Source organism: Phasianus colchicus, chromosome 9 (genome assembly GCF_987193195.1).
Source record: "Phasianus colchicus chromosome 9, bPhaCol1.hap1.1, whole genome shotgun sequence".
NCBI lineage: Eukaryota > Metazoa > Chordata > Aves > Galliformes > Phasianidae > Phasianus > Phasianus colchicus.
Window position 1 is genome coordinate 28338286 of NC_143444.1, and position 26869 is coordinate 28365154.

At 45.2% G+C, this 26869-nt stretch overlaps 1 protein-coding gene and 1 long non-coding RNA gene across 2 annotated transcripts in view; one reads left to right on the plus strand and one right to left on the minus strand.

The window, feature by feature from the left end:
• Positions 1–226: 226 nt before the first annotated feature.
• The window catches only part of PLPP3 (phospholipid phosphatase 3), a 41820-nt gene continuing 15177 nt past the window's right edge, over positions 227–26869 (minus strand). Inside the window, exons 2-6 of the mRNA XM_031603217.2 lie at positions 18774–18931; positions 13050–13333; positions 12280–12337; positions 4765–4941; positions 227–832 (exon numbers count right to left, since the gene is read on the minus strand). Coding sequence (XP_031459077.1) covers positions 707–832; positions 4765–4941; positions 12280–12337; positions 13050–13333; positions 18774–18931 — 803 coding nt within the window. The 3' untranslated portion in view covers positions 227–706. The remainder of the gene's footprint in view (positions 833–4764; positions 4942–12279; positions 12338–13049; positions 13334–18773; positions 18932–26869) is intronic.
• On the plus strand, positions 2174–3963 carry LOC149916898 (uncharacterized). Its single transcript, XR_016469368.1, has 2 exons — positions 2174–2753; positions 3339–3963. It is a non-coding gene; the product is annotated as an uncharacterized LOC149916898 (long non-coding RNA).

The window sequence follows — 26869 nt, forward strand, 5'->3', positions numbered from 1 at the left end:
AAATGTGGGTTTGTGATCCGAGGGTACATTTGTTCAGCCTCGCCGTGCATCTCAGGACTGTTTGTGAAAGGTGTGTGGTTTGAACAGAGACCCTCCAGAGATCCTTGGCTGGGCAAGCTCCTTCTATGCTAAGTCACAGTATGGAAAACAGGAGGCAGAAACAAACTAGCATCCAAAACAAGAAAAAAATAGCAACTCTTACAAACCAAGCCCAGATCTTGACTCAGTGCTGTTGCTCGTATTTAGTGCCATATAATTTGCGAGTTGTTTTTTTTTTTTTTTCCTTGCCTGCATTAGAAATCTTCATCGTCAAAAATAATAATTTAAAAAACCCCCCAAGATGGCCAGCTTTCCAAAATCCCTTAATGTTCTTTACGCTATGAACAATTTGGCGTTCACTACAACATGAACACTCAAACCAATTGCACATCCAGAACTCCGGCACCTCTTTGCTTGCTCGGCTTTTTGCTGGGTGTTTGTTTCTCACTGTTGCTTTTAGTTGATCATCACCACTCCTTTCCTCCATATGTCGCGAGTTGAAAAAAGACCACAGAGTAAGACTTTACCGGTCGGGCAAGAAAGTCTCTCCCTACATTCTACTGTCTGATGAGATTTGAGAGCAGCAGGTAGTTGCTGTCAGCAGTCATTTTTGCAAAAAAAATAAAAAATAAAATAAAATACAACACCAATCCGATCGCTCAAAGGCCTACACCATGTTGTGATGGTTATTGCGTTCGATGATGTCCACAGGTGAGAGGATCTCCTTCCGGATGGGGGGTGGTGGCAGGCAGGTCTTGGGCTTGGGCTTGAAGAGGTCAGAGACATAAAACACCTGTGGGAACAAGAGGGAAGGTAAGCTTAGCCCCACTGGGTGATGCTTCATTCAACAGAACACAGTTATTTCGGTTCAAACACCTGTCGTGCTATTGAATTCCTACAGATAACCCCTGATCTCAAGTGCCTGCTACCACCTTTCCTTACAAGATGGAAAAAAGTTCAGACAGCGTAAAAATATGATGAGCCATAGAATGGCTTGGGTTGGAAAGGAGCCCAACGATCATCAAGGTCCAACCCCCCTGCCGCATGTGGGGCCACCAACCTCCAGGAATGGATGGTTCAAGATGGATGATGGATCCATTTCTTTTATCGCATCGGCGAGAGCAATACCCCAACCTCTGTGAACGGGGTGAAAAGCCAGGAAACAGATACACAGCTCACACTCACAAAAAACAAAGGTCTCCAGCCAGCCTGACTCACGCTGCTGTTTTAGGGTTGAGATCAGTGTGAAACAACGCATTCAGACAGACATCAGGTAGGCCTGAAAAAGCCTTCCAATCCAAGCCATGCTAAAAGCTACGTGCAACAAACCCATGGCGAGCAACGCTCTCCTCTTGTCCCTTTCCCCACCCCACAGGGAAGAGAGGAGGAGCCGTTCCCAACAACTATTTCCTAAATATCCCATGATGTCAGCCTTCTCCCGGATGAAAAAGCCAGCACTTGGCAATTTTGGGAGGCAGCAACACAATAAGAAACAAAGTGCTGGGAGGAAACTTCCACATCCTCCTTTGGCAGCCGCTGCACAAAGCTTATCAGCACCGTAGCACCGGGGCACTTTCTCCCGTGCCAAACCCCAGCCCCACACCAGGAGGAAAAGGAGTCAGACAGTGCAGATGCTCCAGAGGTGATGAAAGGCAATGAGGGCTTTTCTTTTTGTTAGTTGGTACCAAATCTCCAAACTTAGGTCATGCTTCTGCCAAATTTGCTGGCTTCATCCGTTGGGCATTGACAAGCACCGGTAATTCAGAGCAAGGTGTGAGCAAGCAGAGCCAAAGCCCTGGGAAGAGTAACACATAGTGCTGGGAAGCCATAGGAATTAACAGCATATTTGACTTTTCTCCCACAGATCTCACATGCAACCTCCAAACAACTAGGGGAAAAAAACCATGTTACTCAAACGAATGATATCAGATTGATGCCTCTGGGTTGGTAATACGGGGAAGAAACTAAGGTGTTCCTCTGCCTCTCCACGTTTTCTAGCTACCCACAGCAACTCCAGTTGTCCTTGGAAACAACTTCTGCAAGTCTGTATCAGCACAGGCAGATAAGAAACTGAGCTGAATAGACACCGACTCTGCTATAAATGGCAATTCACTCCTACAGTCGTAACCGTGGGGTCAGGAAGCTCAACTGTTGTTGTTCAGCTTTTATTGCTTCATGGAAACGCACGGAAGGAGCTGACAGGCAAAACAGCTCTTTTCTCAGGGACTTGTTGGTATCTGGCCATATAACAGAGCTGACAAAGTCACTTAGGGGGCATCCAAGTCACAGCGTCTGCACCTCCAGCTCCATCGCAGCATCCAGCGGGACCTGCAGCAGATCACAAGCCTGAATCTGGCCTCTTGCTGCAGCATCTCAGTGTAAAGGCATCCTGAATTGCTCTGGCAATGGTTATCTGCTCAGCTTTAATAAGTGTAAAACCCCTGCTCGGCCGGCTCGGCGTGTTTCTGGTGCCAGTTTGTTTGTGTGCCCACCTCAGAGAGCTGGATTCAATCAAAACGATGTCCAATTTCTGCACTGACACGGCCATGACAAATTGATTTGCAGGAGGAGATGGCTCAGTGCAAGAAGCACATGGGGATGGCTGAGTCTGGTCCTTGTTTTGGACAGAAATGAGATATGGAAGAGTGTCGTCCTGCAGATTTCAGCTTTTGCTGTGCTGCTCGCTGCTTTTCAGAGTGCAATTCAGAGACTGGGTAAGGGTTTTCATTTCTTCTTCTTAAACTGCGTTTCACTTCAGCGTGGCTGGAGGTTATACAAATACTTATAGGAATTATGAAATGTGATCTTTTGGGGTTGAAGCAGTGTTAAATCCTCCTGATGTTTGAAATGTTTTACACAAAAAAGGACTAATAAACGTGCAAAGTTTTTCACTTGGATTAGTTCCATTTCCTGTAGAAGGTGCTCTCCACCCATAAAGAAAACTTGACAGCAGAAGACCAAGCGTCTGTTATACCGAGCAATTCAAGATGTTATATTGCCACTTAACATTTCATATTCCTTTTTGGTATACTGAAGAAGTCGTTAATCACAGACAGAGGGGTTAAAACAACCATCCAAGCAAATCAGAGCAATATCAGGAGCACGTCCTTCCAACGCCTGCCCTTTTCTCCCTCCATCAGAAGAGACAAACTACGCGGCACATAGCAGGCTGCCTACAATGCAAGCATAAAAACTATTTCCATTTAAGCAGTCCTCATCATATTTCACCCTGGAACTGAGTCCGAATGTTTCATCAGCTGGAAGTGCTTGACACTAATGTCTTCTGCTTGTTATTTCAGGCACTGGAGGACCAACGCGTCTGCAGCAGCACAACCTGGATTTAAGTTCTGGCAGTCCTCGGAGGTGAAACCCACAATTGGTTTCTAGCAGAAATTATAGCCTGATAACTATGGTGTTTTAACAGCCATCATCAGACGTGCTCCTGAAGGCTTTGCTGTGGGAATGGAAAGAGCAGCAGGTCCCTGCCTCCACTTCAGAGCATCCTCCGCACAATCACACAAACCCAGAGCTGGGGACAAGCACCCCCAGGACACTGCTGTGATCTCCATCCACCCAAGGAGCCTGCAGTGAGGCTTTCCCAAATGCTGTCTCCAAAAAGCACGGAAACAAGCAAGCTGGGAAAGGCAGTGCCAGCAGATCCACATCCATCCATGAAGCTCCCAGGCAGCTGCTTCCGATGCCTCGGCACAGGAAAGCCACCCCAGCCTGCTGTTGCCTCCCCTTCCCAGCACAGCTTCCATCTGTTGGGGGAAAAGGCCAGATCTGCTGCTTGTCCCAGCCAGGAAGCACAAGGATGTCTGCACTTAACATCCGGAGAACTGCTGCCTTCCTGACACCATGATCCGGCCAGCCATTGCCCTATCCTTAAACACCACTGTTATCCCACTTCCCAACAGAGACACACGGAGAGGTGACCACCCCTTGGTAACAAAACCCACTGTTGTCTCTTGATGTCTGCACCTACTGCGTGTCCTGGAGATGAAAAGATTCCCAGGATGCGTGCAAAAACCCTGGTGATATATCTGTGGAAGATAAACGAACTGTAATGCTGCTTCTAGCAGGCAGTAAGCAGCATCACATCTCTCTGCTGGGCTCCTGAATGGGATGCTGGCACTAGGCAATGGCCAAACCCAACAACCACTGCTCAGCAGGTTAATAATGCTTCAAAAAAACTTCCCAGCAATGCTATTTCTTGACTTGGCTTTGGATTGTCACTAATGAGTGGAAAGGACGTGAATAACCTTGTTTTTCTCCTCACAAAATAAAACTTTAACAAAACTTGCCTCCAGGTTTGCTTTACTTTTACATCAATTCAAATAATAATAAAAAGCAGAAAGCAGTAGGCTGCTAAAACTTTGGTTTGGGGAGTTGGTACAGAGATGTGAATGATCCCAGCCCCTTTGTTTCTGCACAAGGCAGCAGCCCTGAAAGCAGTTGCCCCCCGGCCCCAAGCATTCCCATCTGTCACTTCCAGTTATGGGGCTTGCAATCAGGGCACTCCTCTGAAAGTAAATTGCATGAGAACAGCCCGGGCTGCCACAGACAAGCAGGAACAGCTTTTGTTAACAGCCTTCAACAACAAAAATCAAACACCCCAACACAAGAGAAGGGAATTACTGTGGCAGGGGGTAGGTGCAGCAGTGCTGGTGACCCCTAGCAGCGTGTCCCCTCCCGTACAATTGCCCCTGCTGGAGCAGGACTTACCACGCAGTAAGCCACCAGGGCTCCCTGTGCAAAGCCTGCCAGCACGTCGGTGGGATGATGCTTGTGATCCGACACACGGGACAAGCCGGTGTAAAATGCCATCATGATAAGTGTGAATTGCAGCAGGGGACGGAGCAGGCGAGCGCCCTTCCACGTGAACCTGGCCTGCAGATAGAACTGTTGGGAAGAGAGGAGAAACAAACAAGGTTGCGTTAATTTGAGGCTTCACCTGCAGCAGGGAGGATGTAGGGCAGCTTGCACTGCTTTAAGACAAGAGGGAGCGATGCTTTTGCTGGGTTCCCTGAAACCACAAATAACTTAACACCACCATTTACCTACTGAAGCAGAATTAAGGGAAAGATGATACAGGGGAAGCACTGCATCAGTGGATTTAGTGCGTTTGGCTGTTGCATAAACATTATATTTACCCCTTGTTTGGAAAGAATACGCACCAGGCTCTTGAGGGGAAATGAAACATCATGTCCTTGGAACGGAGCAGATGCTCCAAATTACCCAGACTGTTGTTAGTCAATTAGCATGGAAGAGAGCAGTACCAAAACAGCTTGGTGCTGGTTAACAGGCATTATAATTCTGGGGAATATTTCTGCAAACCACTCAGAGCCTGGGAACAGGGCCACATCCCCATTGTGCATTCCCTACACCATGCAAACTGGTCCATGCAATGCAGTGGGATGAGCTGTAGCTCTTGGGTCCCCCACAGCACCCCATATGTCTGCAGCCTCCTGGGCTGAATATCCCTGCACTGGGCCACTCCTCTGCTTTTTGAAAGTGATTTCGGTGCCTGGGACCAAGATGACTCTTCAATCTCTTTAAAAGTCTCCAAAAAAAAAAAAACCCAGCATTTGTTGAGTATTATTTCTAATGATATACAGTATTCCACTATTGCCATTGGTTAGGCTCAGGAATACTTCCAAGTCCGGGATGCAAAACTCAGTTTCCAACATGTTGTAGAGCAAAAGTAGCTCTGAGTATTTTATCTTATCAGCTGTCACCCTTAGTTCTACCAAGTTTGAAACCTAATATCTCCTAATATCACTGTATGATTCTATGGTCTTACTTCAGGCTTTGTCCCATCAAACCCTTTAAGAAAGGGATTTGCTGCTGGATCATCTGACATTTGTCCTTTATGCTCTCAAATCAAACCCCCAAGCTTGAACTAATTAGGTAAGTTATGGTTGAAAAAGCAAAGTATCAATTAAAAATTAGCAATGAGAAGCACTGAATTTGAACACGCAAAGTCAGCAGTATTTGGAGGGTGAATTAGTTAAAAAAAAAAATAAAACAAGGGAAAACACCAAACCTGAGTGAGATCTGCGCTTTGGTCAAAATGGTATCAACTAGATTATATTGTGATTTTACATTTTCTTTAGAAACAATCACAGAACTGTCCAGCCTCTGCCCCAGAGCCCTCTGGTTCTGTTACCTCCTGCTCCAGGCATTGGCCAAAGAGGTCAGAAATCAGAGCAAAACATGTGTTTCCACTGCAATGTCCATTCCCCCACTTGCATGCCACTTGCACACCCATCCCCACTGAGCCTCACTGAAACCAGCCCAGGAGTTCAAAAGTTATCAGGATCTGCAGGCTGCCAGGCGGACAGACAGACGCAGATGGTGGGGTCACCCCAGTCCCGTTTGCACTAAAATGGTGCAAGGGTTTGTTTGTGTATTGATTCACTCCTTCCACAATACGACCCTGGCTTGTGCAGCTTGTGCATATGCTTTAAGCATTCATGAAGGTAGAGCAGCACTGTACTGCATGTGCTGGGAGACACCAAAGCTCCCAGTGCTAATTGACACATTTCTCTGAAAATCTGATTTTTTGACCATCTGGAAACTGAATTCTGCTAGATTTGGATGGGGGCAGGGGGTTGGATGGAGCCCTTCCTAGGAGGGGTGCAGGAGCAAGACCACAGCCTGGCTCATCTCGTCAGCTCATTAGGAAGGAGGAGGCAGCAGGAAGCAGGAGCAGCAGCCACAGGAGTAGCCTAAAGAAGGGGTGGATGAAGTGAAGCGAGGTCATGTAGAACCTGAGTTGTTTGGAGCTCCCATCTGCTGCCTGGCTTCTGACAGGGGCTGAGTTACCGCAGAGCAGATGGCTTAAAAGACATCACTTTGCTCTTCTCCTGCCAGGGGACTTCCAAGTCTTGGTGGGGACAACCCACAGCCACACACAGCCCCCGCTGGGAAGGAGTTGGTATGGGACGTAGGCTGAGAACATCATCTCCAGCCTTGTGGGGCTTTCTGCCACCCAGACATCCCATCCTGTTCACACTCTCCCCACTACAAGTCTGAATTCCATCAACCACGTCCCTTAGTCACTCTAAAGCTTCCTTCTGGGAAGTGGCCAGTCTCATTCCTGACCTGCAGTCACCTCCTTCTCCAGCCCCATCTGTACCCAGAGCAATACAGGGCAAAAGCCCTCAAACCTAAACTCACCCCTCTGTAACACCCAGCCTCATCTGGGCAAAGCCAGCAGGAAGAATTGCAGAATCCAGCTTTTAGCACCAGGTGCAAGGACAGGAGGGCCAAGACCTCCCAGCAGCAAATGGAAGGGCTGGTTGCTTCTCCCACCCTATTGAGAACCGCCATCAGTCCAGCAATACAGGTCACACCTCAGCCCTGGCCTCTGACAGAAATCCACTTCACTCCCTTACTTAGGTCATCGCTAAGCTCGAGTCCAAGTCCACAACCACCTTCACACATTCACATCATCACTCAGCAACACAAGGGCACTGGGCCCTTCTCTGCCCCTCAGCAAAGCCATGGTTGTCCAGACAAAAATCAGCAACACCTGTAATTTGCTTTATAAACCAGCAGACCACAGTGAAACCCACTCTGACCTGAAGGCTTCAGCCTCCCCCACTGACACTCAATTAAAGACACAAGCTACTCTCATTTTCTCCAGAATCAGTCTATACAGAGGGATACAATTTAGTTTTTGTTCATCCTTCCAGTAGTTGGCTGTGATTTCAGGAAAGTTCTTGCTGTAAAACAACCCAGCATGATGATCTCAGGTGTTGGACAGGCATGTAGAGCCCCAGTAGTCCCCCAAACACAGACACACAAAACCAAGGTGTGGGTCAGGTGTAGAGCTGTGCACGTAGTGAGCTGTTACAGACCTCCTTCCTCAGCCTGCTATAAATGTGAATTACGGGCTCACTCAACCAAGGAGCAACAAAGCAAGGAAAATTAAGACAAAGAGGATTACCCAAGCAGAATTTCCCCTTCTAAGTTTCTATACAAAGGCCTGATGTTAATTTGGAATTCTTGGTGACAAGAAGGCTGCAAGAAACAGCCTTGAATTCTCAGTGTTTATAACCAACTCTCAGAAGCTTTGGCTATGCAACAAGTGTCTTTCCATGGGATTTCTCCCCCCAAAACCTTCCAGGAGTTGGTTTGGACTCACATTTCCCTATTGGGATCCCGTGACCAAACCAAATGCATAGGCTGGCCACAGGGCTCGATGCTAAAATAGGGCTAAAATATTGCCACTGTTCTAGGAAATGGGAACACCATGGTCACCCACTGCCCCGCTGCTCCTGCCCAGCCATGAGCATCCTTTGCAGACCTAACACACTCCAGCAATGATGGACTCTATATTTCTCCCCACAGTGGCATTTCCTAGCATTCTTGAGGTCTCCAGTTAGATCCTACTTGTATCAGCCCTGTATCCCACCAGGGTATCCAATATGCTATCCACCATAAACCTGTTTTGGAGCAGGGGATTAGGCACACCCACACATCACTGATGAGCATATATACACACACAGCACACCTCCAATGAGAATATCTTTCTGCCCATGTACGGACACTGCATTTTGAATGCAGCTTGATTTCAAGTGTGGAGTGATGTAATATCTTTTAATGAACCAACTAAAGCTTTCCGAACCCACAGAGTACGTTAGAGGTGGGATGAAGGACTTAAAAACATCATCAGGCAGAATGAGCTGCAAAAGCAATGCCAGGAAGTGACTTATCCTTGAAAAAATGAAGTATTGTTTAATACAGAACTTGGATGTTGCACTTAGGACACGGCTGAACCTCTGCAGCACGCACTCAGCCCCACAAATGCCTTCAAAGTACCTTTGCCACTACCAGTGCCACAGTTTGCAAAGCTCCCAGCCAGTTCCCACAGCACCATCACCAACCTGCTGCCACACCAAAGCTCTGCCATCTGTAACTGCTAAAAATTCACTTAGCTGGGCAAGACAGCAAGGTTTAGTTTACACTAAAAACAAAAAAACAAAAAAACAAAAAACCCTGGGCTAATATAACCTCTCTCTTTTAATTTATTATCAGCCCCTCCAACATGACAGATTTTCTGTCTGAGCTCCAAAGCTTCTTTTTGCAATGGGATTTTTCTAGTGGTGGTCAAAGAGCCAGAGTGACAGCACAGGGTGCTACCATGCAAGCCACTTCCTCACCCTGATACATACTGCATAATGCTGTCTGTGTCCCAAGTTGCCCTTTTCTCCCTTAATTTTGTGTCCAAAAGTTGGGTGTAATTTTTCCCCGAGTTTTTAAGGCACAGCACAACTGAACAGCTGGTCAGTTGGAGCCTGCCACCAACCTAAACCAGTAAAATATAAAAGCAAATTAATCTTAGGTGAAAAAATCCCTCCACAGAGATGGATGATTGGAGCAGATGGGGAGAAGAGCAGAGGCTGCTGGTTGCCGACAGCTCCAGTGCTCCCACATGGGGACAAAGGCAAAGGAGATCAGAGATGGCTTTTTGCTGCAAGGCACAGCCCCCAGAGTCACACAGGGGCACTTTCTAAGCCTGTTGCAAAGTTGAAAGAAAATCAGGCAACAGGCACTGGTGCAAAGCTGCATTAGAAAATGAACCATAAGTTTTTCCATGTTGAATGCATGCTGCGGTTATGGGGTCTCCAGCATCCCAATGTCACCAGTGCCCTCCTCCTGCATTCCCATTTTGCTTGTTCCAAATCTTAGTATATCCCAAGTTGGAAGGGAATACATAAAGATCATCAAGTCCAATTCATGGCTCCAGACAGGACCACCGAAAAATCAAACCCTATGTCTGAGTGCATCATTCAGATGCTTCTTGAACTCTGGCAAGCTAAGTGCCATGACCACTTCCCCAGGGAGCCCAAAACTCAACACATTACTCAAGGTGAGGCCACACCAATGCAGTGTAGAGCAGGACAATCACTTCCCTCACCAGCTGATCCAGTTGGCCTTCCTTGCTCCAGGACACACTACTGACTCACGTTCAACTTGCTGCCAACCAAGACCCCCAAATCTCTTTCAGTAGGGCTGCTCCCCAGCATCTCATTTCCCAGTCCGTATGTATAACCAAGGTTGCCTCTTCCCAGGTTCAGAATCTGGCACTTGCTCTTCAATTTCATGAAGTTGGTGATTACCCAGCTCTCTAATTTGTCTAGATTCCTGTGAAAAGCCTCACTACACTTGACAGTATCAACAAAAACTCTTTCAATTTAGGATCATCAGCAAACTTACTCAAAACACCTTCTAGTCCTACAACCAGGGCATTTATGAAAACATTAAAGAGAACAGACCCTAAAACTGAGCCCTGCAGAACGCACTAAAAACTGGCCATCACCCTGATGTAACTCTATTTACTGAAAAGCCAGCATTTGGTTTTAGAAAGAAAAAACACACACCAAAAAAACCAAACTGGTGAAGCAGGGCTGTCTGTACGGTGCCCTTCAGTAAACAGGTCAAATTCCAGCAGCTTTGGCCAAAGCAAACAGGTAGGATCATGGGATGAGGCTGAGTGCTGCTGGGGAAGCCCACATTTGTCCCCTACTCTGGAAGATCATAGAATCACAAGGTTGGAAAGGACCTACAAGTTCATCTAGTCCAACCATCCTTCCATTGCCTTTGCTACCACAAGCTACTAAACCATATCTGGTTTCAGATGCTGCAGGGCATGATGCTGGGCAACAGGTGAGAGATCAGGCTGGGCTTCCAAGTAGGCCTAAATCTTAAAAAATAATATGTAATATTTAAAATGTATTTGCTACGTATTTGGGGAAATAAACGCCACCAACTAAACGTGGACTGGCAGTACTTGCCATATGTCAGGCTTGAAAGCCAACTTATCTGCCTGCCTGCAGAACACTCTAAATAAATACTACCCCTCCTGAAACAGAGCAAGTGATGATTTCCAAACTCAGCTCGGAAAGTTTTGCAGAGGCAGGGCAGGAGGGCTGAGCCTCCTGCAAAGCATCACCACGTCAGCTCCAGCACTGGGGGATGCTCACCCACACCACCATCCACTGCACTTCGGGGCGTGCAAGTGGAGCTGAGCCTTTGGAGGGGTGCTCAGTGCAAGGAAGAGTTATTTTTGTGCAAGCAGTGATTTTTTTTTTTTTTGTCAGTGTGGGGGAAAGCTGTGGAGCTGGTTTCTGTTTTATTTTCTGCCTCATCCTCCCCATGCTGGCTTCTGGTAAGGGGAATGCAGTGGGAGCAGCCAGCTTCTCCCACAGCCCATCACCTGGCTGTGCTTCAACCTCATTATTGTAAGTCGTCTGGGAGGAGGAAAGGGACAAAATGTTTCCCAAAAAATCCGAAGTGTTTCAAGAGTGGGGGAAAAAAATGTAGGGGGAACAAAGGAAGAATTTAATACCCTCCCCCCATCCCTTACACTGCCTGGAAAGCTTAGTAATTAAATTAAAGAAACAGCTCCCAGCCCAAGGAGGGCAAATCCAGGGATTAAAAGCCAAGAGGGAGCAATGGTAATTTATCTTTTCAGAAGGGAAAGTAAAGAGATGGGGGGAAGCACTGCTCAGAGATAAATAAGAGTTCATGTTTAATGTTTTTACAAGCACAGCACAGTTTCTTTGCTTGCCAATCTGAGCTTAAAGGAGATGGAGGGTACAGACCTCGAATGGAATCTGAAGACTTTCTACTTACTATTATTTATAAGCACAAATCACTACCCAAATCATTCCCCAGCCCCAAAACCTTCATGCAGGGTCTTTGGTGGAGACTGGGGAGCGGTACAGGGAGCAGCTCTGCCAGGAAGCAGCTCCAGCCCCACACAGGAAGGGCAGAAGTTATTTGTCACCAACAAGGGGAAACATGGCCCAGCCCTCTGTTCTGGATCCGGCCAGGCAGGCTGCTTCACCTGCTCTGCCCCCCCCTTCACGCTTAACAGAGTTGCATCAGTGCATCCACCCCCACGACCAGTGCAATATTTCAATACCCTCCATTGGAAATCAGAGTTAGGGGTGAGCAAAATAGCTCAAGTCATCCACAGGGTTTATAGGACTCAGATTTAGTTGCAGACTTGGCTGCATTCGAAAGGTGCACAGCCCAACTATACACTGGGAGTCTCCATCCCAAATAACACCACGGGGTCCAAGAGTGGGATTTTTTGCCACCACTGGCACATTTAGACTCTTAGAATCTTCAGATTCCCCAATCCTCATCATGTCACTACTGATGCTGAATGTGGGTGAACACCTTGGGGTGGAGAATGGGGTTGAATCAACTGAGGTCACTTACCACCAAATACAGCATGGTGTAGAGGGAGAAGGATGCGTGCCCAGAGAAAAAGGATTTCCTGCAAAACAAAGCAGGTGCTAAGAACCAATCACCACAGCATTCTTATATGACACTGTAACTTTATGTATGATATGGTAATCTGCCCACTACCACCACCAGGCTGCCAAAGCAACCCCCATTTTTGGAGTTATTAAAACCCTGTTATCCGCCCTGCTCGCCCCTCAGGCTGAAAATGAATGGACAGACAGGATGCATGCATTGTTTGTCTCTTCCTGGTCTATTCGTGGGACAGCACAGTTATTTCCAGGACAGCACGATAACTCATCGTCTCGCCTCGAATAGCCAGGAAACTGTAAATAAATGAAAAGCAAGCACTTCCCCAGTTGCTTAATTACAGCACTCCCCTAAAAAACGTCAAAAACGGACGTGTGATGGGTTTGATGAAGAGTGTGAAAGGGAGATGCTGGTAGCCTCTCCTGCTGGGAAGAAAAGCTGTCCCTGCTGAACCACAGGCTGGATTGCTTACATCCACTCAGCTCTGATGGTAAATTCCCACATTGAGTAACCTCTCATGAAACAATGGTGTAGGAGTAAAGAAAAAGGAAAAGGAATATTATTCAGCTGAACCCTGTGACTCCCAAGGGAAACTGCCCATTGCTGGCAGATGGAATTACAGCCCAAACCTCCTACTGCTGGCAGAAAAACCCTGCCAGAAAAATACTTAGCATGAGGCATAACACTGGCATGGGCAACAAGACAAGCGCTCTCACCTGGCTTCCTGGACCTTGCTGTCACTTCCCCTGCAGGTGTAGTTCTGGATGTAAACCCCCTTTGAGCAATTGATGGTGGAGAAATCCAGGTCGCAAACCTCAAGGAAATGTGGCCGCAAGCGCCCAACGGACACTTTGGCAATGTCTGTGAAGGACTGGCTGATGGCACAGCCAAAAACAAAGCAGCCCACTTGCTTGTAGAGAGCTGCCACGTAAGGGTTCTGGATAAAGGAGCGTGACTTCTCCTTCAGGTAGTGGATGCGGTAGAGCTCGCCTGTGATGATCTGTAGGGGACAAGGAACAGAGAGAGGCTGTGGTTACAGAACAGGAAAGATGCTTTCCAAAACTGACTGAAACAGCAAGATGAAGACGTGCCAGATTGCAAACCAAACCAGGAGAGACAAATTAATTCTTGCAACAGGCTGGTGAATGATTTGTGACTTACAGCCAGAGCTGCGTCTGGCAAAGGCGGCAGATCTGAACAGTGCATATTTATCTGTAGATCCCTTCCTGACAGCCAGCGATGGTCTCAGCTGGTGGGACTGCACTGTCCAAGCAACACCTTGCCTGCATCCTTGCTGCTTACACAGATGAAGTGTAGCTCAGGCAACCTAGAGAATAATTTGGCTATGCGATGCTCTGAGATCACTGCTTTCTCTTCCTCAAGCTCACACCTCACCCAGCCCACAACTGACACCTCCAAGCATCTCCAACCAATGATTTGTTTTCACAGCGAACAAAGCATAGCTCAGAGCCCCTCCTGGTGCCCTTCATCTTCCCCTTTTTACTGCCCCCCAGGAAAAGATTGTAAACTGCCCTCCACAAAGTTTTGTTTATGGAGAAATTCCAAGAAAAAAAGACAGATTTAGGCTTAGTGCATTGGTGTCTCTTTACATAAGTGAAATTGTGCCCCAGATCTAGAAATTTTTATTTCTATGACTGTTAACATAAAACAGATAAATAATCAGTGATTGTGTGTGTGAAGGAGAAGCCACATTCACTGCTCCTTTACCTAAGTGTTGGTGGGGTGGGGAACGACTTCCAAACCCATCTTTCTGAAATCCATGAATATTAAAGGTAAGACTCAGAAAACACTGCGCTTTCTAGAATCTGGACCCAGATTTGCTGCCAGCAGACTCCATTTCAACCACGCAAAGCCTTCATAAACACCAGTTATCACTGGGGATTTCAAGAGGTTCTGCAGTTGCATGGCAGCAAAGGACGCACTTGCAGTGCCACCAAAGGCTTTGACAATATGGCCATAAATCACTGTCACGGAGCAGAGCGTCAGCTTCTCACAATCCCAAACCCTTAAAGACAGCTTAATGAAAACCAGGTGGTGAAACCAAGTCCAAAACTTCTTACCTCTCCCAAAGAGGCTTAAATTGTTCTCCGCCACGTTACACATCTAGCTTTTGAGCTCCAGATTTACAGCTTTAGGATTTCATTCATTACTTTAAATGTTTTTATACCTGACCAATAAAGCAAGGCAGGCTTTGGGGCTGTCATTTTTGTGTGTGTGTGTGTGTTTTTATTTTTTTGGCTGCCCCCTCGTCTCTGCCCCTCTCTGCTCTGGTCACAAGGACTGCGATACGTCGATTCAACCATCAGGAAAAATGCCTTCATGTTAATCCCTTTCTGGAGCAGGCAGCAATATTCCTGCTGGCGTGGCAGCCTGCCAGCAGTGTGCAGGAGACAAGGCTCCCCTGCTTACCTTTTAAAAAGCTTGGCACAATGTTTGGAAACTAATAAACTGGAAAAGTATGGCAATTAGACCGAGAGGAGATGAAGCTGTATCATTGTTTAAACTCACCCAATCCGTGGCTTGAAAAAAAAAAAACAAAAGGTTGACCTAAGACATCTGAAATCACAGCTAAGCAGGCTTTATCAAGAAGAGATACAAGGATAATAATAAAAAATAAAGACCAAGCCAGAGCTTTCAGCAGCCAGGCACAAAAATACATCAGGCAGCTGTGCCATCATCCTGGGCTTACCTGTAAAAGCCAACATCTACTCTTGGAAGCCTGGTCATGACTAAGTGTTGCCTGGAGAACTGTAGCTAACCAGCTCCAGTGTCATTTTAATCCTCAAGGACCCCAAACCATCATTTTCACAGTCTTCATCTCCATTCTACCTTCAAGTCCAAGCTGGGAAACAGGAAATCTCCATGCATGAGAACCACGGAAAAACACTGGAATGTCTAATTCTCTTCTACAAGAGGCAACGTTGGAGCATCCCAGATGGATGAACATCATTGACACTGTTGGACCCAAGGCCATTTGGAGACTATTGCTCTCGCCTGGTGCATCTCCCTGGGCTCACACCCATGCTAGTGCCAAAACCTCACGGGCACATGGTCTCTGCCTCTACTGCACCACAGCTGCTGTCCACAGCCTCCCAAAAGCCTAAATATGCAAAGAAGATTGCAACGAGGCTTAAAACTCCCAGATTTTGCAGAGGGGAGACAAGCTGACTGCAGGGTGACATCTGAGCCTGGCAGATGTGCCATTGTGCCCACTCATAAAACAGATCCATGTAAAGCCCAGGCTCCTGGCCTTGGAAAGGCATGTGACCATTTTAAGCAGGGACCAACAAAAGTCTGGGGATTAATACTTTTCTCTCACCTTTGGTGGTCTTGGTAATTGCATACTCATAGCAGATGGTAAATTGTGTGGCCTTTTCCACGTTTTCAGAATTTCTGTCCATTTTACCATTATCACAATTTATCAGCAGCAGCCCAATTAGCCTGTAATTACTTATAGAGCCTTTCTAATCCCTTAGATCTTTGCAGTATCGTTCTTCTCCCTGTCTTAATCGCATAGAAGCCTTCAACTGTGAAAAAGTCAGCTGATCTGGATGAATGTCCTGGGAGATCTGAGTTACACATTTTCTATGGTATTTTCCCATAGGCACTCACCACCTGGCAGGTGTGGGGCTGGGGCTGCACAGCAGCAGTGAGGAGGAAAATGGTATTTTCCATCGTAATGACCATCAACCCACTTTTATTTTTCTCGCTAAAGATGATCAAATTAACCATTCTCCAGCAGGAAGATATGAAAACAAGAGGAATGGGATGGCTGGCACTTCTGCTGGCCATCATGGATAGGAACATCAGTGCTCCATGAGAACCCAAGGTCAACACAGCCAGGCTATTCTGGGAAACATTAATGGGACTTGATTATTTTGCATGGTCCCTTTTAACTAAACTATTCTATTCTATTCACCACTCAAAGCAGTGAGGCTGAGATGGGTTATTACCAAAGCAGGTACCACAGCATGCTAAAACATCCATCAGCCATGCAACTGCAGAACCTCATCTTCAGATCATCCAGAGAATCATTAAAATCAATAAGCATTAAAACTAGATCCATATCCTCTTGCACCCTAATGGCAGCAAAGGTCTTCACCTCTGCATTTACTTCATAAGTTGCCCAAGTGTCCTCAAGCCATTTAGAACATGACCTGGACCTTACTCAGGGTTAGGCTGTCCATCACACCACATAAAAGAAAAGATGTGAAATTCTGGCATTGCCACCCCAAAATGCCATCCTCCCGGCCACTGTCCTCACTTTTCAAGGCAAAAAGTTTTGAGGGAAAAAAAAAAAAAAGGAGCAGAGTCAGTGCTTTGTGGATTTGGAAGGAATTCCTATTATGCTACAATAATTCTGGTATCTGGGTTACATCTGAAAAAGAGGTCAGACTGACTTGAATTTTCCATGCGTGCTGCCACAGCACTGAAGTCTGTTTCTTCGATTCCTCGTTAGGCTTTTGTTTCACTCACCAGCAAATAACGGAGCTTTTAAATTTACCTTATTAAGTTACATTTGTTGTGGGCACAGCGAAACCAGTGCAGAAACATCTAATTCTTTGGGGATTTTCTTTTTCTTTTAATTGACCTGCTATTTCGTGGCAGAAAGCTGATGGATCACATAGGCAGCTGATTATGTTTCCAGTTTCTGTTCCAACTCCTGTATTTGCCACTGCCTCATTACTGATCTGAAGCACACTCTGCATGCAGCCAGCATGACGATGGCTCGGGCAGTAATGCGAAAATGAAAGGCTTTCTCATTTCATTTTTATGGCTTTTCCACACTTGGGGGTAATTCACCTGCAGGGTAAAACCCTGCTGTATTTATGGAATCGGGGAGTTGTCACCTTTTGGGGGTTGTTTTGAGGAGGAGGGGATGAGAAGGAGGAAGTTTTGGGGACTTTGTGTTGCTAAATGAATCTATTTGGTCAGGGAACGATGGAGATGTGGGCACAAGTTGGCAGATGTGCAGCACATCCCTTCACTGCCTGCAAGCAAGCCTACAGCCCACTGATATCAAAACAAGAGGAATGGGATGGCTGGCACTTCTGCTGGCCATCACGGATAGGAACATCAGTGCTCCATGAGAACCCAAGGTCAACACAGCCAGGCTATTCTGGAAAACAGTAATGGGACTTGATTATTTTGCATGGTCCCTTTTAACTAAACTATTCTATTCACCACTCAAAGCAGTGAGGCTGAGATGGGTTATTACCAAAGCAGGTACCACAGCATGTTAAAACATCCATCAGCCATGACATTGCTCCTGCAAGAAAGGATGAAAGTCAGGGGGGAAGGGGGGAACAAGTGCATCTGACTTCTCCCTCTCCAGCTCTCCCAGATGAAGGAGTGAGAAGGCAGCAGCATCTCTGGGAAAGCACCTGAGCTGTGCTGGCAAGCAAGGAAAACATAGGTACTTTTCATGAAGTAACACTGGGGAATTTCATCTGCAGATGGAAGCGTTTGACTGCAAGCCAGGAGACAGGTCCTGCCTGAGCACGAGACATGTGCTGGTGGAAGGAGGCTCAGCTCCATAGGCTGAATTCAGTTTCTTGGCTGAAATAATAAAGCTCTCACTGGGCAATCATCTCCTAGCACAGCTCTAGGAAAGCTGGCAAGAGGAAAAAGAAGGGAGAAGACATTGGGAAGGTGGCATATTCACTACTTTTTACAGTGAGGGTTCTGGGAATATGCTGCCTGCACTAGGCTTTAATTGTCTTTTTAATATGCCAGTGTTATACAATCTCTTTAAATCTAATACTAACCTGTGAAACTTTTCCAGGTACTGGTTAGCTGAAAAGACACATCTTTCTGTTATTATTTTTTATCCTCATAAAATAGGCAAATATCAAGAGTTATTTGAATAGGAACAAACCATGCCAAGTCCTCACTGATTCTTCTTGCATCTACTCTGAACTCCTACCGCAGGGTGAAAAAGCTCTTGCAGGGCTCCCAGACTTGCCCAAACAGCTTTGAGCCTGTTTACCAGTTTCAAGAGTAATCTCATTCCTCTCATTACAAGCTTTCATTTGCAAATGTTTACTGCTTACATGGAAGTCAGATAATCACCAAGGAGATTCACACCACAATGCATAGCGTGGATACATCTACAAAACCCCAAATGTGCTGGTGGGGAACAGACTGCATCCTTTTGCTCTGCTTTCCATGAAATTCAGAAACTTTGACTTTTAAGAAGATCTCCACAACATACAGGCTTTTTAGCATCTTTCCTTTGACGAGCTCACAGCTCTACTGAATTTGAGCTTGGAAAGCTCCCATAACCACCCCAACTCAACAGTGTGTCTCTGATTCAGCATTCCAGGCAAACCAGCGTTGGTGCCATCGGCTAAGGTGTAACAGAAAGGTGTTAGAGATGCCCAAGGGGCAGATGAAGAGATTTTAGAGATGGTACTTACAGCAAGGATGGCAATGAGGATGCCTGCAGCACACAGCACTGCGTCGTTGATTGTCTCCATTGACTTCAGTGGGTACCTGATGCTGTCATCGTCGCAGTAGAAGCCCCGCTGATAGGGCTGGATTGTGCTTGTTTCAATGATGAGGAAGGGCAGCCCAGCTAGAAAGAAGAGGAGACAAAAAAACAAAACCATCAGTGATGTAAGGCAAATAGGAGCAACCTTCTGGTAAGACAAAATAAAATAAAATGAAACCAAAAGTAGAAAAATGCTTGTCATTACCGGGTACTTTTCTTTTTGTATTGCTACTTTTCTGAAGAGAATTTGGGTTTTGTTTTTTCGAGTCGCTCTTGTAGGGAAAAAGCATCTCCCCTGTTATGGTTATCAGATGTCTGCACTGCCTGGTTTCAGTTAAACCTCATGCATTGCAAATATTAACTTACAGGAATGGACCCCAACAGCAATCCCTCTGCATAAAGCCATGAAAACAAATCTGGCACTTTTCTCTGTGGAGGGCTGATGCTTGCTGCCCCCGGGGCAGGACGAGCTGTGCAAACAAACACTGAGGGATCGGGTAGCAGCCCAGTGCTTCCTACCTGACCAGCCCCACTAAACTCAATCCATATTACTTCCAGGCCTCTGAAGCCCCCCTCTGCTCCTTCCTCTCTATCTACAGGGTAGATGTGTATTTGTACCTACAACTCAACTGTACCTGGTCAGCTCAACTGGAGCTCTGCAGTAGACACAAAGCAGATGGGCTCAAAAACCTGGAGCCAATGATTAAGACACACGAAGGGAGACCTCAAGACTGCTGCGTGAGTCAAACTCCATATTCTTCTTATTTTGGAGGAACACAGCATTCCCTTAAGCCTCAAAGGGCAGCACTGGGTCATTCCCCAGTTGCCTTGTGCAGGGCACACACATTCATTCCTCACGCCTCAGTTTTCCCATCTTTGCTGTTAAGCCCATCACCAAGAGAAACGATACATCCCCATCCAAACAAGCCCCAAATTCCCAAATCTCATTCAGAATAGATCACAAAACACAATCCTCCTCCCACTCACAGACTGAAACCCAGGCAAAGCACCTAACACATCACAACACAAGCACGTCAAGGATTTGGCCAAGGCAAAGCAGAAAAACAATGAGGCACAGCTGAAGGAAAGCAGTGGATGTCATTTAGGTGATGATGCACAGTGGTTCAAACTTTTAGCCAAAACAGCAGAACTCACGCCCACATCCTGCTAAAAACACATAGGTGTATTTATTGACCACTAACTTGCTTAAGTCTTCCTGGGTTTGTTCACATTGTCATAAGTCTGAGAGATCAGACGGGCTTTCCTTATTAAAAAAAACAAAACATGAAGCGTTGGTTCTGATCAATATTTGTCTACAGTACATTTGCAGATCTTCTCTGCTCAATGTGATTCGCAAAGGCACCGTATGAGAGTTAGCATGCCATCAAAATAATGTTCTCCATCTCAACGGGAGCAAATTTTCATCTGTGCGATCCATTTTGGCTCCTGCTGCTCTATGTTAAAAGATTTACTAGAATTATTAGGGGGTTTTGTCAGTCTTTAAAAACAAAGGACAGCCCCGATCACCAACTTTCCTAGTTAGAATGAGAGGGGACCAACACACACGGACCTGAAACCCTTTTGGAGCAGCCAGGGCCACAGCTCAGGACTCCCTTCTGACCATCTCCAAAACCTCTGGGAATGGGTTAATCGTAAGCAAGGCAGCACAGTTTCCAACAGATGTGAAATGGCAAATAAAGGTATCAGACCTGTCCATCCAGCTCAGATTTGGTAAATAAAATCGGACACCTCACGTGAATCCAGTTGATCTTCATTCCGCTATTTAACTGTTCCGAGGCACAGCCAGCTTGGCCCTGAAAAGCACCTCTGATGCCAGCAATACGATATTAATAGGCCACTTAAAGAATCCTTATTTTTCCCAGTGAAAAATTGCAGCAGAAGAACTAACGGCACTCGGTGCGATCCGATTTCACGTGCACTTGAAGCAGCAGCCTAACAGTTGAACTCGGAGGAGTAGACGTGCCACGGTTACGTGGCTTATTGTTATTTCTCCAGTTCCTCTTGTTAATAGCTTTCACATGACAGGTCTGTAAAACACATGTTCCCACAGACAATAAAATACATCTGAAAGCTAAAACTGGCTTAAAATAAAATAAAAAAATTAAAAAAAAAAAAAGACAATAGTGTTCCTATACATTATGTGAACCCAGGAATAATAAAGATTTGTTTTCCCTTCATTCATTGAACAGCATGGGGTAGTATTTCCGCATTTCAATTATATGTAGGTTTGCCACAGCTATAATAAGAGTATAACTGACCTATATAGTATACATTTGCTTTAAGTGCACATAGGCATAGTTTAGAAAATCCAATGGTTTTGTTTTCTCTCCTACAAACTTGTGGTTAGGAGGGATATTGCCAATCGAGTCTTGACATTTTTCCAGCAAAACGGTAACCTCAGATTCCCCCCCCTTTTTTTTTTTTCTTTTCTTTTCCCCTCCCCTTTTTCAACATGAGAAACATAAACACACTCCAGAACAGAACGGATATTACTTAGAAGGCACAACGTGCCCTTGATTTTGAGGGCGGGGTGAGAGGCTGTTCTTGCAGCAGTAATTACCCAAACAACAGAAGACCCCAGCCCATGCTGGACAGTAAGTTACTCTCAAGATGGTTCTTCTTCCAAGAGATTATTGTTGGAGCATGGCTTGCCTACTGGACTAGGTCACCATCCACATTTTTTTTTTTTTTTTCTGGCAAGGGGTTTTCAGTACAGAGAAGACTGAAGGAGTGCCAGAAGGCAAGTAGAGAATGCGTTTTGCAGAAAACATGAAGGGAGTGAAGTCTGGAAGAACACAAAATTAACTTTGGAGCAAGATATCTGAAAGATCCCTCAGCAAAACATCACAGAGATGTTATTTACACTGGGAGACAAAGGTAGCTAGAAGTGGGGTATGGCCCACGCATCCTTAGAAGAGTAAGAAGTGACGTAGGGTTATACCATGGAGATTAGGTTTGTCCTCATGATTTCTGATGCCCCAGCATAACCCAGTTTAATGTTTTAATAGAGAAATAAAGCTTATGCCATCCTGGCTGTGGTGACCTGCAGCTACAATTCAGCATCTGCTGTAATGGTGCTGGTTTTCCAACCTTTATCATTTTCCACTCCCAGTCATGGAGCAGAACTCCTGAGAATAAACAAGGTATGTCTCACAAGGTGGCAACGAATAGTGATTTGCACTGAACAGATCAGCAGTCCTACAAGGCAGGAAAAGGTGCTACGCTCATTTTTGGATGGTCCACCTTCTCCAAAAAAATGGTCCTATTTGGCCACTCTGTGGCTACAAGCCAACAGTGCTCTCTGTTCTGCTGCTTTTGCAGATCTACTGCAAAATCTTTAATAATACTGCAGAAGGGCCTCAAGTCCTCCTTAGAACTGGTATCACCATGCTGAGAAGTTACACAGCAGCCAATGGACCATTCCCTAATTCGTTGAGGCCACTGGCATATTCATACAGAAGTGGGTAACCAGAGGTGCACTATTATCCCCATTTTAAACACAAAGAAAACCAAAGTATAGAATAACAAAGGGATCTGCTTATTTCAATGCAAAAAAGGTAAACGGAGCTGAGATCACCTTTCTGAGTTGTAACATCCCTCAACAAAGTAAAGGAAGGTTTTTTCCTCCTTTATATAAAGGGGAATTTCTGCTTTAATAACAGAACAAGGAAATCCCAGCTACATGCTTTTATCTAACTACACTGCAGGAGATCAAACGAGGCTCCAAACCATGAGCATAACAGAAATCTCTCCGGGGCTGCTCCTGCTCCATCCAAACCCACAGGAGTTTTGCCACGGGTCTGCATGGAGGGCAGCCCAGAGCAGGTGTGGACACTAACGAATTGTATGAGGCACCACAGGATACCATGGGGCTGGACACTGAAAAATGATGTTGCTTTTGTTGGGAGGAAGTCCAAGTGACTTTGTGACCTCAAACCGCTGGTGTCCTACACTAATATTGGAGGGTTTACATTTATTTATCTTCCCATTTAATAAAGGCGATTGAGTTTGGAAAACCTAACACCAAGGGGAAAATATTCCTTTCCTCGATCAGCACCTTTATCAACAGGCAGTTAATAGGCAATAATCCTGGGAAGGCTGGCAGAAAGCTAAAATCCCACCCCCAAGCCCAAACAAAATGTCCTGCAAAACCCCAAAGTACTCTCTGACCAGCTTGAAAAGTGCAGAAAAATCAAAGGCAGAAGAAAGGGCTCAGTGTTGGGTACAGCACTTTAAATCTTGAAGCCTTTGAAAAGTTAACGCTAGCGCAGATTTAACAGGAGAAAAAGAAAATAGAGGAATAAGCTTTCCTTGGCCATCCATTTGAAAAAGTCATGGAGGGAACAGGAGGGGAGGTGCTGTTTCTGCAGCGACCCACCCATGCAGCTCTCATCTTCCCAGCCCAAGCTTTACCTTTGCACTAAATTAAACACCCTCTCAGTACATTTTGATGGAGACTTGTTTTTTTTTTTTTCTCTCCCCCCTCTTAATATCTCAGAAAATAAGAGTCTTCATTCTTTAAACACGGCAGGTCAGCAGAATGTTGCTGGCCAGCTCCACAAAGCAATGTAATTTCTAGCAAGCACTCTGTGATGAGTTTGGCTGCCAATGTCCAGGCCCTGGGCATGTTTTTAAGGTTTTGGCAGATTAAAGGTCTAGCTTAATAAGTAAAAAAGATCATTAAAGAATTTGGCAGGGCTGAGTGGGGCATCTAATTCCTCATTCAAGATGTACCATGTAAATATTTGCATTCCAGCAAGCAGCGGGCTTTCCTTTTGAAGCAGTGGTTGATCTTGGGTACATATAAACCTTATTTGGTTGACTGTATCTGTACAAGTGTCACAATGCATAAAAATTAGATTAGGCTTTTGTTGGTGTTTTAAAGTTGGGTTCCCCACCTGTTAGGAGAATTGCATCACTACAGATCAGAAACAAAAAAAGAAAACGCACCTCAGCTTTGGCAGCTACTGCAAGAGTGAACCACTCTTCAAGCCAGTTGACATGTACACGTTGATGACATTTGATAACACAAAGAATAGAAATATTTCCACATTTCTATCACTTGAGGAACATCCTGATAATCACTATATGGCTTGAGTGTACCAGCACCAACAGAAAGAGTGGGGGAAGGAAGGGTAGGAGTTTGGTCAACAAAAACTGAACCTCAAGGGATCTGATGCACGGTCTAACAACAGCTAGAAGAATCCTGATGCATTACACTGGTATTTCCTAAAGTCTTGAACAGAATCAATGAAGTGCCTCCTTCACAATGTTTTTTTTTTTTTTTTTGACCTAACCTGGATACTTGATGCTCATATATCCACTGGAAGCCAGCATATAGAGTACCTCCTGCTTCATACTTCATTATCTTCTCAGTCTTAATTGTTTATCACGCCTTGGTTCCAGCAGTCCAGAAGACTGCTCTGGGCATCTGCCTCTATTTTGAAAACATATCTAATGTCTTTGTTTTCAAAATAGATTCCCATTCAACTCTATTACAGTTCCACTACTCTCAGCTACATAGAAACACGAGGATAGAAGATTCTCTAAACATACAAACAAACCCTAGACTTTACCGTAGAGCAAGTACCTGCTTAAAAAACATCTATAAACAAGGATCAGCATTTATAGCATTTCACTGATTTGACCTGTTTGGAGAAATCCCAGGCTACAAGGGATTGATTTCTGCAAGAATCAGGATTCTAGTTTTCTCTACTTACAATAGGTTCTGCCAAGCAACTCATATTAACTTTTGATGTTGCCTGTGTCAACCTGCCTGGTGCCCTTCCTCAAAAGGGTAACATTTCCATTTACTTCTTTATTGTTATTTATATTTCAGCCAATTCATTGGACTCTAATGGAAACCATTTTTAGGTTTACTAGCTGCTACTCAGGTTTACTGTCCATTTCAACCTAGGTGATGATATCTTCTAGACTTTTTGTTGACCTCCCCCCAGCAGCTCTTTAGTAAGAACTGGTTCTTCGGGAATGTTGGGGCAATGCCTTCTTACACCTACAAGAAGAAAATGGCAAATGAAGAAAGCAGAGAACATTCACCTTCAGTACAGATAACCCTATATTTATGACCCTAATGGTGGCATAGGGTATTTGAAAAATTCCTCTAAGAGGAAGCATCAGTGATGGAAGGAACATCACTAGGTATCTTACATGTATCTCTATCTTGAGACCAAAGCCATCATTCAGCAACATAACCCATCCCATCTTTCACAGCAAGCCCAACCCGGAGCTCACTCATTGACCCAACCATTCTGGAGAACATTAAGAGGAAAGTTCTCTTGGTCACAGAAACTTTAAACCAAATGTCAAATTATTCTCACGCACCACAAATTCCTCTGGATTCTAAACCTCTGCAGGAAATGCTTCCTTGCACGGCCAGAGCTCCCTGTGCCAGACCTGCATACTCGCTCTCCAAAGGCTCCAGATGACTGGGAGCACTGCCATTGCTTTTGCTGGGAGGAATATTGCTCCTTTAGATAATACCTGCTGTCATTTCCAGAAGTAAACAACACGTACAAAGGAAAACAGTAGAGAAGGGAATTCTAAGTAGTATGTTAAATTGTTCCTTCTGGCAGTCTGGCATGAGCTGATGTATTAAAAGAGCTTTAATATAAAGTGTGTGTATATTTTTAATACCTAAAAATGTGTTAATAAGAACAAAAGGGTTTATCCAAGCCACAATATCTAGATACATATAAAATTCTGCATTTGTGGGGTAAAACACACCTAAGTCAAACTGGTCGACCAGCAGAAGTTGGAGAGGTGAATTTAAGAGACATTACAAATGGGAACCCAGACTCAGTGCTAATCAAACGCAATGGAAACAAAGCCACCATCACACTGAATGGAACAAGGAATAAAATGCCACAAAAACCCCAAGGCATCGGGATCTTCTGAGGCACCTCAGTACATCCAAGTGCTGTGGAAGGTCTGGCAGATACAAGCCTGACCTAGGATAACCCAACTTGAATAGAGAGGGGAAAAATTAAAAACAAATCCACGGACTCTGCAACACCCAGGGCAAATGGACCACGTGAAAAACACACTGTGGTGACTATTATGTTTTCAATTACAAACGAAGCAAGCCTTGCTTCCTCTGCTGGTCAGTGGGGTTTGGAAGGAGCTCTGTCTCAACGTGACTTCCCCAGATCTCCCTTTGAGGAAGGGCTCATGCTGGCCCAGTTCATGTGCTCTACCCACAGGAGCCCCTTATTTTTTCCCTTTATAACAAGCCCAGTCAACTCCAGCAGCCCCTACTCATAAGGAAAATTCTGTGGGCTGTGCATCTTGCATTAATGTATAAAATACTGAGCACAGACTCCTTACCTCTGCTTAGTGCTACCAGACTACAAGGTATAAGGCACTCTTCCTTGCACAACCATGACAATCCACACAGTGGAAATATAAAAAAGCAGCCTAGGCAATGCTGAATCCTATTATTTTTTTAAAACAACAACAAATGGAGAATATGCAGAAATTAAACCAGCCCACCTGACCAACGTAAAGGCCTCTTAAAGGAAAAACAAAACAAATCTCTTCTGCTAAACTTCCTGAGCTTCCTCCCTGCTTGCCTGGAGCATCCTGGCCAAGCACTGCACCCATAATTGAGCACGTTTTTGGGAGCAACTTCTCCTTTGCCCGAGGAAGCCTCAAGTAGCTTTGTGACCCCGTTCTGTCAATGTACCTATTGTAAATGCAAAATCCTGCTTTGGATTTGCAGCAGCAGCCACCTGCACAAATAAGGCAGGGTTATAACTCTGTAACCAAAGACAAGCACTGAAAGCTTAAGAAGTCTGTAGTCCGAAACGCACTTCTGACCTCTTCCTTAAAAGTTCACTAATCACTTTTAATTCATAATTTATTTCCTCTTAATATACTTGCTTTATATAATACTCCCTCCTTTTTCTTTTTCCTCCTCCTTTTTCCTTTTTTCTTGGAGTTGCCCAGGAGAAAATGGTATTACACAACTCCCTTGATTAACTG